Source organism: Danio rerio, chromosome 1, assembly GCF_052040795.2.
Source record: "Danio rerio strain M-AB ecotype USA chromosome 1, GRCz13ab, whole genome shotgun sequence".
Lineage (NCBI taxonomy): Eukaryota > Metazoa > Chordata > Actinopteri > Cypriniformes > Danionidae > Danio > Danio rerio.
Window position 1 is genome coordinate 43,491,667 of NC_141021.1, and position 18,853 is coordinate 43,510,519.

General features: G+C 35.9%; 1 protein-coding gene across 3 annotated transcripts in view; it reads right to left on the bottom strand.

Annotated features, from left to right (window-relative positions):
• Positions 1-18,853, bottom strand: part of dok7b (docking protein 7b) — a 53,160-nt gene that overhangs the window by 24,903 nt on the left and 9,404 nt on the right. For all 3 annotated transcript variants that reach the window (XM_087237431.1, XM_087237430.1, XM_087237432.1), the window contains exons 4-5: positions 16,184-16,384; positions 1,959-2,078 (exon numbers count right to left, since the gene is read on the bottom strand). In XM_087237431.1, the coding sequence (XP_087093557.1) occupies positions 1,959-2,078; positions 16,184-16,384 (321 nt within the window). The remainder of the gene's footprint in view (positions 1-1,958; positions 2,079-16,183; positions 16,385-18,853) is intronic.

The following is an 18,853-nucleotide window of genomic DNA, read 5'->3' on the forward strand; positions in this document are numbered from 1 at the left end:
AATCCGTTTTCGTAAATTGTTTGTGTTGTGAGAAAATGCAGCATGATTTCGTAAATTGTTGTCTCACTGCTAGAAGTGTCTGTTTTCCCCACAGAAATGTGCTACAGGTGAATTAAATAAGAGAGTGTGTGGGTGTTTCCCAGTAATGGGTTGCAGCTGGAAGGGTATCTGCTGTGTAAAACACATGCTGGATAAGTAAGCGGTTCATTCTGCTGTGGCGACCCCTGGTAATAAAGGGACTAAGCCAAAGGAAAATAAATGAATAATTTTTTTGAATGTTTTGTGGTTTTTACTCGAATAAGAGCAAAATATCTACTTAAAATACCTTTTTAAAGCATTCAATTGTTAAATAAAGAAGACACCTATCTCTCAAGATTATTATCTTATGAGACACTTAATACCTTGCTTTTAATGCTTCATTTTTGTAGTGATATGTAAAACTGTACCTTGAGTTCTAAGAGAAACATTAAATAATGCAATGTATTTTTAAAGATAGAATTCTGAAACATTACAGTTCAGCAAATTTTTAACTTGTTTATTTTAAGTTAACATTTTTGTGAAGAGTATGCCTTCTGTCATAAATCAGATTAATGCAAAAAAGTGTTTTTTGATAAGAACAAAGGAACCCAGAAAACAAACTTAAAAGGGCACCTTACGGACGTTAAAATAGGATCCAATAATCCCTAATAAATAATCTCTAATGCCTCCCATTTTAAGGCCCACCGCAACCTGACGTAGGAGTGCAGTTTTCCTATCCACCGAAGTGATTGACCGCCACGTATTAACTTGTCTCTGTAGTAACGCGTATAATCATATCAACAAAACAGGACGTGCGCAAAGCAGTCAGGATTAAAAGATGATTAAGCTCTCTGTGATTATCAGTTTTCATCAAATGTGATCAATAATGAGTTTTACAAGTTATAAAACAGTGCATGTTTGTAAAGAATCACAGCATTTTACCATCTTTATCACCACAGCCGCATATCAGTAAAAGAAGATGCTTCAATCCAGCTTTGTGGACTTTAAATCAGGTTTATTTTATACATTAGCAAAACGAATATCCATACAGCAGTGGGTATTACCATGTATACTGTCACGTTTGCTATGCAAAAACAGTGCAAAGTTAAACGCGCACACTCTGTGGGTGTGTGTGTCTGTGTTTGCGTATACTTTGTAACGACATTGTGTGTGACTCATCGAAAGTCTTGAATTAACTCTACAACAAATACATTTCTCACAAACGTTACGTGAAATCTGCTTTCTTCATGTCTGTCACTGTGCTGTTTATCTGACGGAGCCGAGGCTAAGATTGAGGCGTACTCTGACATGCCTGTCGGAATGGCGGACGGGGAGAAATAGAATTAAAGCCACAGGCCACAAAAACACCTACAAGATGCTCAGAGCTTAAAATCCCAAACTTCTGAAAGGTATAATAAATAATCTGATGGGTGTTTTGGGTTGAAACTTTACAGACACATTCTGGAGACACAAAAAACGTATCTTAAATCTTGAAAAAGCGGTAAAATAGGTACCCTTTAAAGGAAAAATAAAAGACTAAAAAAAATACTATTAGCATTATTGTTATCATCTATGATTGAGATGTGGTGCCAAGTTTCTCCATCTCGCTCTCTCTCTCTCTCTCGCTCATGTTCTGCTCAGAAATGAAATATTTGCTGTCCCAAAGACTCCAATTATGTAGGCATATATATAATTGGAGTCTCTAGGGGCTTCAAACATAAAACCTGAGCATTAATTCGGAGCAGAACATGAGGATCCTACGCGAAATAAAGAGAAAGAGTGAACTTGACAGTGCATATCAATCATGTACGGTGCTGAGATGCAGACATGCACAAACAGCTGACAGCTCACACACATCAAGCTAATGAGGCTAGCATTAGCAACTCCGACATCTCTGAACTGAGCTCTTACATCACACACCTCCACAAATATGAACTCACCTGGCAGGACTGGCCGCAGTCCAAACGGCCCTCTGCTTGGCGAAATGCCACGAACGATGCAATCCACCAAAAAACTGATCTGTTCTCCATCTGCACACGCAAGAAAGAAAACCCCGGCCCCTGCAGAGACAGACAGGAGAGAAATAGCTTCTTAACAACTCGAGGCTTGTTTTATTCAAACAGCCTAATGCACCATTTGGAATTCAGATTGAAATTAATAGTCCATAGCTGCTGAATAGAAGATTAATTTCATTAACGACCACAATAGCGGTCACAGGATTACAAACGAGGGATTGTCAAGTCATTCCTCTGAGCAGACAGGAACATTCACATTTCACTGATTCAAAATGAATGAATTACTACATCAAGACAACAGAGCCAAGAGAAACTCAAAGTACAAATAACACAAAGTGCAGGATTAGTTCATACAAAAAAAAAAAAGAAAAATCTGTTAATTACTCACTCTCATGTCATTCCAATGCCATGAGATCAAATCAAATCAAACCAGGCCTTTGTTTGTCACATACATTTTCGTATAGTGAAATTAACCCCCCATCCTCCCCTCTCACCTAGCTCTTGAATTAGGGCAATGTGAGATCAGGGAGAAAAAAGCAATTAAGAGCTCTTCGTTCATCTATAGAACATAGATTGAGATATTTTAGATAAAATCTGAGAGCTCCCTCATCCTCCCTATACAGCAATGGTGAAGAAAGTCCAGAAAAGGAACCAAAACCATTGTCAAGAAATTACAAGTGACTTCAGTGGTTCAACTGTAATCATACAATGCACCAAAAACACTGTTGAGCAGAAAATAAAATAGAAAAACAACTTGCAAATTCTATTTCTTCCATGTCAGGTCAGGGTAGCTGCATAATTAATCGAAAAAAAGATCACAATCTCGATTCTACCCTACACATTATTTTAATTCAACATTTCTACGATTCAACTAATTATATTTTCAAGGTCAGGAGAGAGGCATAAAGGAGGTCACACAAGTCTTCACGTTGTAGATTCGTTGCTCAGCAACATGGAAACCTGCAAGTAGTGTTAAATACTGTATTTATTTATCTATATATTATTTATTTATAAGGTATAATTCACTCCAAAATGTAATTTCTGTCTTACTTTAATGATGTATTTGCGGCTGCGAAATCACATATGTTTGTATACTACCATAAGGATGCGCAAGTGCCAATGATATCTACTTTATAATAAAGTTTCAAATAATGTTCAAGCTGTTGCACAGAGCGATCGTTTGGGAGCCGTGGAGGAAGTATGATTTGTCTGTCTTTTTTTTCTTAGTAAAAGTGAAACAAAAGCCGTGCACATCATTTAAATGATCATATCCCATTTTAAAGCTATGATTATGACAAGCATTTGATATGTTTTTTTTTTCTTTCATAGGTAATACAGTGTTGTGCATGGAACTAAATGTTTACTGGGTCAGTATAACTGGGCTACTCTAGCCTATATAATGCTCAATATATTATGCAAAAGGGAATCTGATAATGACAAATGTCTCATTTTATCAGTGAAAAAAAATTGTTGTCAATGTCAGATAACAAGATTTTGTCTCAAACATACAGTAACAACTCAACTTCAGAATTATGAAAAGTTGTATTGTGATGTCATCACTTACTGTGCATTAATGACCAGGACATATTAAAAAATTACACATTTTAACCAAGACCTACACATAGGTCTAATATTATTAATGTTTTACCATATGTTTAACAATAATAATAGCTTACTCAAATTAACCTTTATTTTACATCTACAGAATTTTAAGAGAATCATGATCTTGATTTAAAAAAAAAATTGTGATTCTTAATTTAGCCAGAACCGTGCAGCCTAGGTCAGGGTGTGCATTTACTGAGGCCAATACAATGCTTCCGTATTGTGCTGCTGACTCTAACTGTGCGTTCACACTGATGGCCTTTACTGCTTCACCAGCGTGTGTCAAAATAAATTGATATGTATTTAAAGAAGCCATTGCAGTATATCACCAAATCAGTTACGTTTCCACATAGAAACATGATTCTTGCGTGAAAATGTTGCGCAATTTATCAAATTAATTGATTGGCTTTGCTTCACTTATCTAATATGTCCATATGTCTGAAATACTCTGAAGCTGCAATACTGCTTTGTACTGTCATTACAGCTATCATGAGAATCCCACTTAAAAAATAATAATAATAATATATATATATATATATATATATATATATATATATATATATATATATATATATATATATATATATATATATATATATATTATATATATTAATGCACATCAACTTGCCAGTAACTTTTTTTAATGCATGTCCCTGTAAGAAAACATTGAAAATAATTGAAAATCCGGCGATCAAACTCTTGGGAACAACTGTGCTCCAAACCAAAGTTCATAGGAGTGTGTTCTCTGTACTCTTTTCAAGCGGTGGACTTCAACATTCCGATTGTTTGCCGTCGAACCACATCATAGCTCAGTAGCATAAAGTTGACTTGATTTCAACTTTCCTCGATGCCCACATTGGCGTGCTGTGCCGCTCCTTGCCACCGGCTCCTACTGAAAATAATTGACTTCTGGCTACTTTAACTTTAACGCTCTCGCCACTGTCGGTGTGAATGCACCATAATGGCCACATTTGTTTGTTCGTTCATTCGTTCGTTCGCTCGCTCGCTCGTTCTTTCGTTTGTTTGTTCATTCATTCATTGTCTTTTCGGCTTAGTCCCTTTATTCATATTCAACATAGGCTTATTCTGAAAACTTAGCCCTATAAACTGTACATTTCTGGAGATTGCGAATTATGTATCTAGAAGTACGTATGGTTGCATTTAATTTTTTAAATAAAAACTACAGGGCCTTTTGACTTAGTTCCTTTTCACGCTTACCAGTTGACCACTTACCTCTGTATGGACGCCTTTCCCACTGTTACCAGTTTGTCCTGTTAGCTCACCATGTACATCGGGGGACTTGAGAAACAGAGAGGAATAGACCACAATGACAGGCTTCGAGTCCGGTGAAGAATGGTTCCAGAAAGCGGGTAAACAGAATCCAAAAAATAAAAATAATAATTTTTTAAAATAAACTAAATAGTAAATAACATGGTGAGAATGGGGTAAAATCTGAAAACGTGGTAAAAATCAGACGAGAGCTTTTCTATTTTTGGATTGATTTAGAAAATTTTTGTTTAGGTTTAGAGAAGAGGGTGGGTGGGTCAATTCATGTAATTGGTTGGGTTTAAGGAAGGAGGAGGGTGGGTCAGTCAATCAGTCAGTCAGTCAGTCAGTCAGTCATTCAGTCAGTCAACAGCGATCTCTTGGGTATTTACGCAAGAACAGCAGGCATGAATGGCACTCAGAGTAATTTGAGATCTCCAAAAACGTTTAAAGTGGCCTCTGGTGGATTCACGAGAACAAAAACTGCAAAAATAAATAAATAAATAAAAATAAAAAACATAGCTCCTGAGACATATTTGGTTGTCTCCAGTAATGTATACAAAGGTACATTTTCAGAAAGAGCCGGGGTTGGATGTATTACCCATAGTTAGAAAGTCACATTTAAATTGGGGGTTTTTTTTGAGCAAAAGGTGTTCTTGGAGCTTTTTATGATTACATTTGAGCCACTGAAGTCACATAGAATGATTTAATGATGTTTTGGTTCGTTTCTGGAATTTGAGATTGTTGCTGTGTATGGAGGATGAGGGAGCTCTCTGATTTCATCTAAAATATCTTCATTTGTGTTTGGAAGATTATTGAATATGAACAAGATGAGGGTGGGTAATAACAATTTTTTTGTGAACTAATACTTTAAAGGCTCATGATTTTCTAATAAGATGTTTTAAAACTGTTTTTGCAATGTAATTTTTACATGCCAAAGTCTTTGTGGTTGTCCTTTAAAACAACCACAAAAATAATGTATAAATTAAGCACAATGTGTAATTTATTAAAATAAGAAGAGGACTGTGTGCCAAAAAAGTCTGCTTTTAGTGCTCACACCTCCTCCATAAAAATGTCAATACCATCTAAAATGCCTGCGACACCTTTCAAACTATAATAAGTGCTGGCAGAAGCACGACAAAGTGTTACTGAAAAGAGTGCTTCAAGTATTACAGGAAAACTGGGGTTAACAAAGGCATTATTTACAGCAAGATGCATTAATGATTCATACACAGACAGTCAGATTATGACTGTTTTTCTTTGTAGGACGTAATGAGGAAAGAGAATTAGGAGGTCTTTCATCTAGGTAAATATAGTTCTGTCAAATCCCACAGCGTCACTGTGGAGACGGTGAGCAGTATAGGGGTGACAGTCCTTTACAAAAATAACCATAACACCCTTAGAGCTTGGTTTCATAATTCATAAACACACTGGTTGGCTATTAATACTCGAGACATCTGAGCGAGTCTGGTTATTTACCTTGTCCACATTTTAAGAGAATGAAACAGACCTGTTAAAGTAAAGGACTGTTCAACAATAGCAACAACCATGTATAAATATCGTCCACAATAATACACACAGCAGCCAATAACATTCTGTTTATTATAAGCACACACACTATGCTGATTTAAATGCTCGAATTCCTGGCTGTCAATGTTTTTAGCATTCATATGCGATGTTAGTGATATTGTTCCTCTGTCTCATTGCTATAATATAGTTGTGATGTGAATTCTGCTATGGTTTTATTTAGAACTATACATTTATCATCTTAGAATCATCCTTTGTGTGAACTTTGAAGTGTAGCATTTATTTTAAAACACCCAGATGACTTATCCCATCATTTATGGTTTGCATTTTTTAGCATCACAATTAAATTCTCAGTAGTATCAGCTGTGACACCTCTGTATTTTTTTCTACAATTTTGAATGTGCCAAATGAGACAAAACCTGTTAAAATGACAGCTGTTTAAATGTGGCATAAAGCATTTTTACATACTGTAAATACACAGTTTCCACTTTATTGCATACATTTGGTAGAGTAGCTGTTTGTTAACACAAATATCTAATCATTCAGTCACCTGACAGCAACTTAATAAATAATCAACATGAACTAACAAAGCACCAGAATTTCAGAAAGTGTTTCAGAAACTGAGGATCTACTAGCAACTTCACACACACCCTGTATTTAGTGTTTACAGAGAATGGTTTGAAAAAAAGACAATATCCATTGGCAACAGTTCTGCCTCCACAGTGAACTTTGGGATGTACTGTAATAGGAAATTCACATCATAGGTGTACAGGCCACACATCTGTGAGATTTTATCATGTCAGTCAGTATGGACCAAAACTCTAAAGAATATTTCCAAGACACTGTTAAATCAAAGCTTTGAAGTTTTGAAAGCAAAATGGGGCCCCAATATTCAAAAAATTGTGATAATAAACATTTACAATGTTGATAATGCAACCCACGCTCTATCTGAAAACTTACCTCTATTTACATTTCTGGATGGCACCAAATACATCCTAGGAGCTATGTTTTTTTGCTGTTTTTTTTTTTGCATATAAACCAGAGGCCACTATGCTTTTTCAGACCTCAAATTTCTCCCGCGAGTGCCATTCGTGCCTGCTTTTCTCACGCAAATCCACCAGAGGCCGCTGTCGACTGAGTGACTGACTGACTGACAGACCGATCGACTGACCCACCCTCCTTCCCTAAACCCAACCGATAGTGTTTTCAAAAGCACTAATTGACCTGCCCATTCACTTGCCTAAACCCAACCAACAGTTTTCAAAAGCAATCCAGAAAAAGAAAAGCTCTCACCTGATTTACCACGAATTTAGATTTTACCACATTCTCACCCTTATTTACTTGTTTATTTTAGTATTCTGTTTTTGTGTTACTTGTTTTCTAGAAATGTTCTTCGCTGGACTTGAACCCCATCCTCCCAGTTAACTGAACAAACTGCTAACAGCAGAAAAGCGTCCATACGAAGGTAATTGGTCTGCTGGTAAGCGCAAAAAGGAAGGACACCATACCACCCCGTAGCATTCTATTTAAACAAATGCAGCCACATATACTTTTAGCTACATAACTCAGGAGAAATATTACATATGCAAACATCACAGCAGTGATGCACACGTGCTAAACAACACGTTGGGCTGTTTGTAATCTAATATGATTATTTGTTATTATCATCGCGTTGCTTGCCATGTGTTGTTGATGTAAGAATGTATTCAGTTTGATCAGAATATTTATATTGATTATAACGAGCGCCTGTGAGGACTGTCAACGCACACATACACACAAACACACACACACACATTGATCTGACAGCCTTCAGAGCATGACAGGGGAGAGGTGCGGTGCACCAGTCACTAAATCCAGTGTAGGAGCTCTCAACTCGCCGCACATCGTGTCTTTATATTATGCTCTGTGTTTGTCATAAAGTCATCTGAGCTCAATGCTTAGCTGTTTCACCTGCAGTTGAGTAAAACTCACAGCGGTTTATCATAAACTTTTCATCAATCAATTTTCTCCGCAATTGACAGCAAGAACAAACACAGAAGCGTTGTCTACATGACAAGCAGCAGGTACATGTGTTCAAAAGAATCTAAAGCGCCAAATAGGATGAATCTATGCCGCATGTTAAATAATACATTCTGTATCTAGCTTTTCACTTGTACGGTGGCTCTGAACTGTCAAAACACCTCTGAAAAGGGCTTTTTCGGACATGACATATGTACATATGTACATTACTGAAACATATTTTATTCAAGAACATTTGAGCTGGTTTCAGTCCTTAGCTCTTTCATTTTCATCTTATTTAAATATATTTAACTTGCTTGTTGATTAAATCACATTTTTTTATTTAGCCTATTATTTTTATGCAACAGTCAAGTTGCATGTTAATTTGCTATGAAGAAAAGAAAATCATTTATTTTTTGCATGCTGATTTATGTGAAATTGTGAATATAGGTCTATATAATCACCTTGCAATTCTGAAATTATAGCTTTTTTGCTTTGAGTATAGACTATTCAGTTCAAAAGAGGAGTTCAATCTTTTATGAAGTTTGCTATATAAAAATATAACATTTTGAAATATTTTATAATTATCAGCCTATAAAAATCGGCTATTGGCCTCCAAGTCTGAAGAGTTATTGGTTATCGGTATCGGCCAAAAAAATCCATATCTGAATTTACTTTTAAAGCTATTTAGACAGACGTTTGTAGGTATAGTGTATAGGCCGTCATATTGGGGTGATATAAACACACCCAGTGCTTTTTTTTTTCAAGTTTAACAACATAAAAACGGTGGAACAATTGGAGCAGTTTTCAGATAGACCGCAACTTGACGTAGGAGTGCAGTCCCCCCGCCCACCAATATTGATTGACAGGTGCGCATTAACATTTCTCCGTAGTAACGCATATAATCATATCAACAAGACAGGACGTGCGCAAAGCAACCGGAAATAAAAGGTCTGTTCAGTCTGCTAGGATCATCAATCATCATCAAACGTGATTAAGAGTGAATTCTACAGGTTTAAAATGTTTTTGAAAGTGCATGTGTGTAATAAATTACAGCGATTTACCTCAGCTTTAGTGTACTTTATCAGCACAGCCGTGTGTCAGAACAAAGAAGACGTTTAAATCCCAGTTTGTGGACATTAAAGCTGGTTTATTTTGTACATTAACATAACAGATATTAACCTGTATCCTGTCACATATGCGTGCAAAAAGAGTGCAAAGCTAAGCGCACTGTTTCTCTCTCATTGTGTGTGTGTGTGTGTGTTTGTGTGTGTGTGTGTGTCTGCGCTAAGTGTATGTGTGCCCTCGCTGTGTGTGTGCGTGAACTTTGTAACGAAATTGTATGTGACTCATAGTTGCAAACTTGCAACTCCACAAAGAAATTCATCAAATACTGATTGGTAAAGTACTTAAGGTATTATTTCTCACAAATGCTACATGAGATCTGCTTCCTGAGGCAGCCGAGGGCGGCGATTGAGGCATGCTGCTGACAGGCACGTGGAAACAATGGGCAGGGAGGACTAGCCTTAAAGGCGCAGTACAAAAAAACAGCAACGAGGTTTTACCAGCAATAAACAGAAACTTCAGACGGCTATAATAAATAATCTGATGGGTGTTTATAGCTGAAACTTTCCAGACACATTCTAGGGACAGCAAAGACTTATCATAAATCTGGAAAAAGGGGTAACCTAGGTGACCTTTAATGTTCATTTCCACAGTCAAAAGGTACCAAAAGGCGAACCATACCGTATCACTTTATAGGTACCCTTTCCAAAGAATACCTAGCACAATAGAATCACATCAAAAGGCGGTGCTAGATGCGCAGCTGAATGCTATTTTTACAGAAATCTTACTAGCGCATGCAACAGGCCAGGAGAAAAAAGAAAAGAAGCCTTTTAAATACACAGCCGAGACATTACATTGTAATAAAACATATAATAAGCCATGGTTGACCTGAGGGGTATTGCAAAAAAGTAGAATCAAGAAAGCCAGAACAAAAGAAAAAATGCAGCTTGACCTAGTTTATTCGTATCCTTCTGACTTAGTCCATTGCACATCTGCTGATTCAGAATGAGAACGAGTCGATATGTCAAGCCTGATAGCCAGGGTAAGTGTACATTTACTAGTGTACATTTCTTACACTTCTTTTCCGCTGCATTTCTTTACAGACCACGAGATCAATCACAGAATCAATAATGCAAGTATGGATAAAACCAGTTATGAGAGAGAGAGAGGCATATTAAAAAATTAACTATGCCTTAAATGTGACCAGTGGACATTCACGCTACTCTTTAGGTTATCCCAAACAGACATTGCACATCTTTTTATCTGTTTAGTTTATTTTACCAAGTTTATTTAATCTTTATCTATATGATCATTTATATAGCACTTTCATTAATAAATTTTCTTCCTAACTGAGTAACATATCATGAACATAAAAAACATAAAAATATTAAATTTGCTGACATTTCCTAATTTGTAATTTATATTTTTTGCAATATCTATGTTATCTATATCTATTTTTTGCATTAATTTAAATGAATTATCTTTTTATACCTAAAGATGTCTAAAGAAGTCTTATTTTAATGAATATAACTATAAAAAACAGTTTTTTAAATGCACCAAAAACATTGTCTATATTCACTGAGAAATAGACAAAAGGAGCTGTACACTGTTATGCTGAGCACTGTGTATGTTTTTTCTTTCTCTAATCATTCATCTATTTTTTTTCTCTCTTATCTATATCTGCCACCATATTTAAATCTGAAATGGATATATATGGACATATTGCTACTAATACTTATTATACAAATATTTAATTTTAATATTTGGAAAATGCAAATAGCAAAGAGCATGGAGTTACCGTAAAAAACATTGACAACAAAACTAACATATAAATCGCTAAGATTCATCTTAGCCTAGTTGCCTACTCTGGAGCAGGCTAGCTGCAAATAATAAAGCTCCATAGTAACTTAATTTAGCTTAATATAGCCTGCTTTCATGCTGAGTATATACTGAGTCAAGGCTAAATTCAACCAGAATAGCCTCAAAATCCCAGCTTAATCCCTTATCTTACTTAGTGCAATACCTCTCTGAGCTCAAACAACCCTTGTTATCTTTTTGTGACAAATAGCCACATGCCAAGAAGAATAGAACCTGTTGTGTGTCCTCCTGTTGTTGTTAGATTGCCATTTAAGAATATTCAGAATATTGTATTTGCAGTGCTTGTTCATCACAGCACTAAAAGCTGAAAGATTTAAAATGAGATTTGTTTTATTTCGTAGTTAATGCCTAATAATGGCGTACTTAATACAGTGGTAGGGCAGTCTACCAATTCAATAACTTTTACTAACATACTGGCATTCACTGATACACTTTACAATTTGCAAAGTGCAAAATTTCTAATCAGCTAAAGCTCAAACAGAATATTGTAATTACAACAGTGCTGTCAGTTTCAGCTTGTTTTAAATCTCATGACATGTTTTTCCATTGTTGATGCCAGCCAAATTGTTTCACAAATGCCCTACCTGACAGCAGGGAGAACGACGATCTACAATCTGTCCAAGTCTGTTGACAAACTGAGCAAGTGAACAAACTCACACCCGTTCAGTCTCTGAAATCAAATGAGACAGCTGACACGCTCACTAATTGCACTGCCAGTATGTGTTTTGTCAGCGTGTGTGGCCTGTGACATTGAATCGCGCTAGAAACAGCAACAAGGCCATATTTTCAATTTAATTCACTCTGGCCTAGAGCAGCCAACCGCTGAATTACACTAATGGCAGAGGGAGGGACATGACCTCTGGGTGGCAGAGACCCATCAGAGCTTGTGGTTGTCCAACTATAATGACACTAAAGCACTGGAAAACTTGTATGTGCTTCAGACAAGATAATTATATTATGCTATGTATTTATATGTGAACTTGGAGGTCAGTTTCTCATTTGTGTCAAACATTTTCAAAAGGCCTCTGCGATATTGAAGAAAAATGCTATATGCGTTAGAATGCTAAATAACGAGATATTCAATAAGCAATATGATATTTAAAATTTTATAACCTACATATCTTTAATATTATTTCAGGGAAAATAAGGCATTGCTACAGCTTCTGAAAGTGAACAGTCATGTTTTACCGTTTCATAAAACAAATCAGACTAGACATTTTAATGACGTAAACAAATAAAATATGACCACCACAAACTTTCACTGGTTTAGTTTTATAAACCTGAAAAGTGCAACCTAAACAATCTAAACAAAAAACCTGAAAATAGCTTTCTAGAGTATTTCGATATCCATACTAAAGTAGTTATGGATTTTTGCACAAAACAAAACAGCATGTCCACTCTGCTTGGTTTCAGAGATTCAAATTGTGAAGTAACTGCATTGCCTGATGTGCTGAAAAGGGTGTGCTAGTGGCAGGCACACAAATATACACTTGTATAAATAATTATAAAATCACTTATTTACTATATAATAAAGTTATATTTTGATATTTTAAAGATTTTGCAGATCCTTATTTGTCAAAATGTATAATGTGTTAGTAATTGTTGGTCCGTGTACATTTTGATAATTTGTTTTCCTATTATTTAAACCCACTTAATTAAAATATTCTGCATAGCCTATGCCATGAGCTATATAAAAAGTATTATATATAGCCTAACCATGTTAATCAAATAATATAAAATAAAATAATAAATAGATAATGAAGCCTACAATAATAACAGCAACAACAACAACAAAATAATAGCAAAAATAATAATAAGATAGGTCTACTTTGGCGTTGCAATAAAATAATATTAATTATCAAATGCATAATAACAATAGGCTATATGTATATATACAATTAAAATAGGAGGAAATTAATAAAATAAAAACGAAGGGTGCCCCAGGCCCCAATGTGTTCTTACTTTGGTCCTAACAAGTATTGAAATAATAATAGTAAAATAGTAAATAATAAATTAGTAAAAAATAGTAAATAATAATTATTGTTACTTTAAGCCTATTATTATTATTATTATTATTATATAGGCCTTTCTATTTTCCGAAATAATCAATCAAACCAGGTGCTGCTTGGAAATGGCTATCTTTGCTTAACATCAGGTGCACAGCAGCAAGATGGTTGGCAGGGAACTAGGGCCTAATTTTAATGGCAAATGTCTAATAATAGTAATAATTTACATTTTTATTGAATTCATGAATATGCAATGAATGTAATCCTGCTAACTGTGTGTAGTTTAAATGATAGAAAATGTAAACTTAGTTTATCATAGCCATTGACCTCATGAACAGTTACATATTCCCCAACTGTGCAATAAACGTGCAATACTTTCTTATACCCACTTGTACACAGCACCTTATATCAATAAACAATGCAATACTTTCTCCATTCGTATTTGTACACAGCACCTTATAACCTGTATATTTATAGCTAATCTGTACATGCAACTCAACATTCAGATCTTTTTGATTAACTGCATCTCTGTTTATTGTTTATCACCTTTTTTATATTTATTTTGTGTTGTCACTTGTCACTTTATGTACACTGGAAGCTTCTGTAGCCAAAACTAATTCCTTGTGTGTGTGAAGCACACTTGGCAATAAAACTGATTCTGATTCTGTAAATAATAACTAAAAGCCTGTGTGCTGATCCGCAGAGGTCTGTTAATTTCAGGCCAACGTCACAAGTCATTTATGCGTTTTCCTGCTCTAAAGCAAAAAAAATACAAAAATCGAGCCAAAATCTCGTTTTTCATTTTTTGTGAGCAAACAAAAAACTGAAAACGGCTGTTTTCTTTGTTTTCTTTAGTCTATTCAAAATAGGAAAACAAATGGTCGAAATATACATGGACCATTGTTGTAAAGCAGATTCCGACTCATTCTAATGCCGCAGTCACACTAGACTTTGAACATGCAAAACTGTGTTGTACGGCACTGCAAAAAGGGGCGGGATTAAACAAAATGATTAAACATTTAAAAAGCAAGCGATTGTTCCATATTTTATTTTGCTGTACAGAAAGGTCATGTTTTGATCTTCGATTGGTCTCTTGCAATCACGTGATGTGATTTCGCAGGTCAGAGTTCACCAAACTTAAAATTTGCCACCCAGTGAACTGCGAAACTTGTTGCATGAGCTTGCGTTTCCGGTCTGACACATTCGCGTGCGTATGAATAGAAGTCTATAGAGTGAAAAAGTGCAGTCTAACTACCGCTTGACTGTACAAGCTATATACAGAATGAATTTGTAAATGGTTAAACATTTAAATTAGAAATACGTTTGTTGGTAGCTGCAAACATAAAATAAAAGACAAAGTATGTGGATCATTGTATGGTTGTAAGATTTTTCTTTATTGGATTTTCTTAAATGATTTTTCACAGTTTTATCGATGTTTTGATTATGTACAGTGCATAATTCTTATAAATTAATATATAAATAATTAATATTTTATATTAAAAAAGCCAAAACTGTAACTGATAAAAAAAAAACATAAGATCACAGGCCAAAAATGTATACAGCCAAATGAATATTTTGGGTTAAAATACTAAATAAAATTTTAACAAGAAAAATCAAGAGAAACATTAAAAGGATAACATTTAGATTTTTTTCAAGTATTTGTTTGAATTTAATTGTATTTTCTTTCTATTTCTAAAGATGTTAGGTGACCACAAGCTTATTTAAATGGATATAACTTTAATAAAACAGTTTTGTTTAAATGCACCAAAATATATTGGCTATATTCATTAAGAAATTGATTAAATATTGCTTTTCAAAAGGGGTTGTACTCATTTAAACTGAGCATTATACACAAATAGAGTTCAATGAACATTAAATATTTTATATTATATGCTACATTTTTTATAAGGCACAAAAATGTATCTAATACTGTGCATTTACCAAGTTATATGAGCACCAATTTTGCTAAATAAATAAGAGCTTTATATACTTCTACAGATGCAATGTCTGTGCAGATCTGAACGTTCTACTGCAGCAATGAGTGGTACGCTGGGAGTCTGGTGTCCAATGTAAGCACCCCTGCCCCCTCTTCGACTTGGCAGGAGACCTTTCACATGCAGCCACCGCATCGTCTAAACACATAAAACTACCCTGAGTTCCCTGCATAGCGCATTCACACAGCATCTAACAAACCCTTCAAACACCACTGAAGTCACCAATTAATTTCTATGATTATGATAATAAAAAACACACATTTTCCAATGTGGCATGGCTGTCGCTGTAAGGAAGCTTCATGTAAGATTGAGCGCCAAAGCTGCTGAAGCTAGAGAACAGCTGCAGACGGATTTGCTCAAGCAGCAGCTGGTGGGTTTCACTGGTGCTAACGCAACGTCTTACACTGGAGCATATCACACATTACCACAATCTGTGTGTGGGTGCACAAAAGTAACGTGTACCGATTCTGCAAGTATGGGGGGGGGGAGCGAGAAAACGAGAGTGAGAGATGAGACCGAGTGTGAGGTTATCTGATTTTCACATTTACTATTGGCAAGCACCTCAGCGCTACTTCCACAGGAGAAAATATCACTAAGACCAAGTGAAAAAGAGACAGAAGGAAATGACTTTGTACAAGAACGAGCCAAACATTTCACTCAATTATCAAAGGACTTATTGAATAAAGTGAAGTAATCTGCCAAAACAAACTATGAGAGAGTCCAAAAATCTATTTGCATTTCAAAAAGATCAAGTGGCAAATGAGCAATTCAATAAGGAACTCCACTGAACGAACAAAAGAACAATAACACTTACAGTAGCCGCATCTTGTCCCGCCCTCAAAGACAAATCCATTAGGAAAGGCACCGTAACGTCTTAGATCCGACAGCTTCCATTGGCCAATGACGGTTGGAGGGAGGTCTCTGGCAACGACAAGCAGGTTGTTGCACAAATGCAGAGAGGCCGGGCCACTTTCTAGTTTGGTGCCAGGCTGGATGTTGACGTTGAACCTGTGAACTAAAAGAGGGACAATTTTAAGAAGAGCTTATTAGAAGAAAGCATGCCTTTAATATTAGCACACTGCAATGAAAGCAAAACAGCTGTTCTGGAGACAGTCTGGAAAGGCCTTATGTCATCCTGTAATGGCAAAGAACAGTGCCTTATAAAATTCGGAAAACTGTTAATGTACATTAAAATAAAAAAACTTTGTTACTCACAATATTATATTCTCCTAACCACGTTTTCTCTCTACATAATAATAATTAATAATAATAATTCCTTACATTTATATAGCACTTTTCTGGGCACTCAAAGCGCTTTTACACACAATGTGGGGTCTCCTCATTTACCACCAGTATGCAGCATCCACCTGGATGACGCAAGGGCAGCCATTTTGCGCCAGACCGCACACCACCTGATTGGTGGAGAGGAGAGAGAGTGATAAAGCCAATATGATGTGTGCAGGGTTAGGAGGCTAGGATGGACAGAGGCCAGTGGGCAGATTTGGCCAGGATGCCGGGGTTTAACCCCTACTCTTTTTCGAAGGACATCCTGGTAATTTTAAAGACCACAGAGAGTTGAGACCTCGTTTAGCGTCTCATCGGCGCTCACTGAGCAGTATAGAGTCCCCGTCACTATACTGGGGCATTAGGACCCACACAGACCACAGGTTGACCACCCCCTACTGGCCTCACTAACACCACTTCCAGCAGCAACCTAGCTTTCCCATGTGGTCTCCCATCCAGGTACTGACCGCGCAGCCCTGCTTAGCTTCAGAGGAAGAACATTTGAGAGTTGCAGAGAGCCGGCTGCCGGCAATAATGTTTAATAATGTTAAAACTAGTGAGAAATATTCTTGGAGTATTGTTTTTTTATTGCATGGAATTAAGGTGACATTATAATAATGTTCCATTAGTTCAAGAGTTTACACTTAGCTGATGATTGACTATAAAGCTTGTTTGGGATGCTGTCCTGGGAGAAAGCCCTGAGCTCATAAGATCCCTCACGTTTGCAAGGTGAGAGGGGAGTTCAGGTAGATTTTAAGAACTCCCCTGCTGTCATTTTCCTCTTGTCTCGTCTCCCACAATTAGTGTTTATTTTCAGCTCTAGGTTTACCTTTGGGCTGCTCTAGCCAATAGCAAAACACTCCTCAGGAGGTGGATATAAAAATAGTAGCCTAAAGCCCCATCTGATTGGTCAGATTTGGCAGACAACCTATGCAGGCATCACACAAATAATTGGCACATAAAATAAATGTAATTCATCACACCTGTTTGGAACAGGGATATTGCATATGCTAATATCGTGAAACGATAATTATTCAATACATTGTGCAGCCCTAATATTTACTGACTTCTGTGGTATTTTCAAAAACAGAAAACAATTTCATAACTATTTGTAGCTTAAGTAGATCGTCAATAAATTTGTATTTGCATCTCAATTTTTATTTGTCAATTTTAATTCATAGAAATCTTTGAAGCAAATTAAATTCAAGTTCAATACATCCTTTAGGGTCCTGATTATCTAACGCGGGCAATGAAATACTCTAAATCGGTTAGAAAAATTCTTCAATTCATCATAAAGAGACTAGTAATCAATACATTGTAAACAGGCATAATTAATGATATAGTTTGCCTGGAGCAATGTGTGTGCATGTGCTGCATTAATGGTAGGAAGGATTAATGTTTTTATGCCATCACACCTAATACACAAAGACACGCAAAATGTATTCATCATATGATGTTAGATATATCAATTCCACACATACGCTCACATCTCCAATAGCAAGCAAAGCTAGGCGATCTAAAGTCACAGTCACATCAATCATGAGCAATGTGAGGCGGCTTACAGCGCAGTACGTTAAAGCAGTTTAGAGAGAAACTGATAAAAGCAACAGAGCAGAGTGAGACATCAGCACCTCGCTTCGCCAGACTCCATCTATCATTGTTTTGATTGCCTCAAAGCAAAACAAATAAACAAACAGGGACCTGAAAAATCAAGGATGTATCAGGGCAGAGACGACACATGCATTAAGAGCTGTCAGCATAACATCTGCCAAAGTTTTTTTTTTTTTTAGACAAAGCAAAGAACAAATACATATATACATATGTATATGTATGTACAGTTGAAGCTAGAATTATTAGCCCCCCTGAATTATTAGCCTTCTGTTTATTTTTTCTCCAATTTCTGTTTAACGGAAAGGTTTTTTTTCAACACTTTTTTTTTCTAATAACTGATTTATTTTATCTTTGCCATGATGACAATAAATAATATTTTCCTAGATATTTTTGAAGACACTACTATTTAGCTTAAACGGACATTTAAAGGCTTAACTAGGTTAGTTACAGTTTTTCTCAGTCGCTTTGGTGCATTTTTCACAACACTATTAACATTTGCACAACAGGTCATGCATTTCTCAAAACAATTAGTCATTTTTGCACATCCTAGTAGCAGTTTCTCATTCCTTTCAACAAATTACAAATGCTT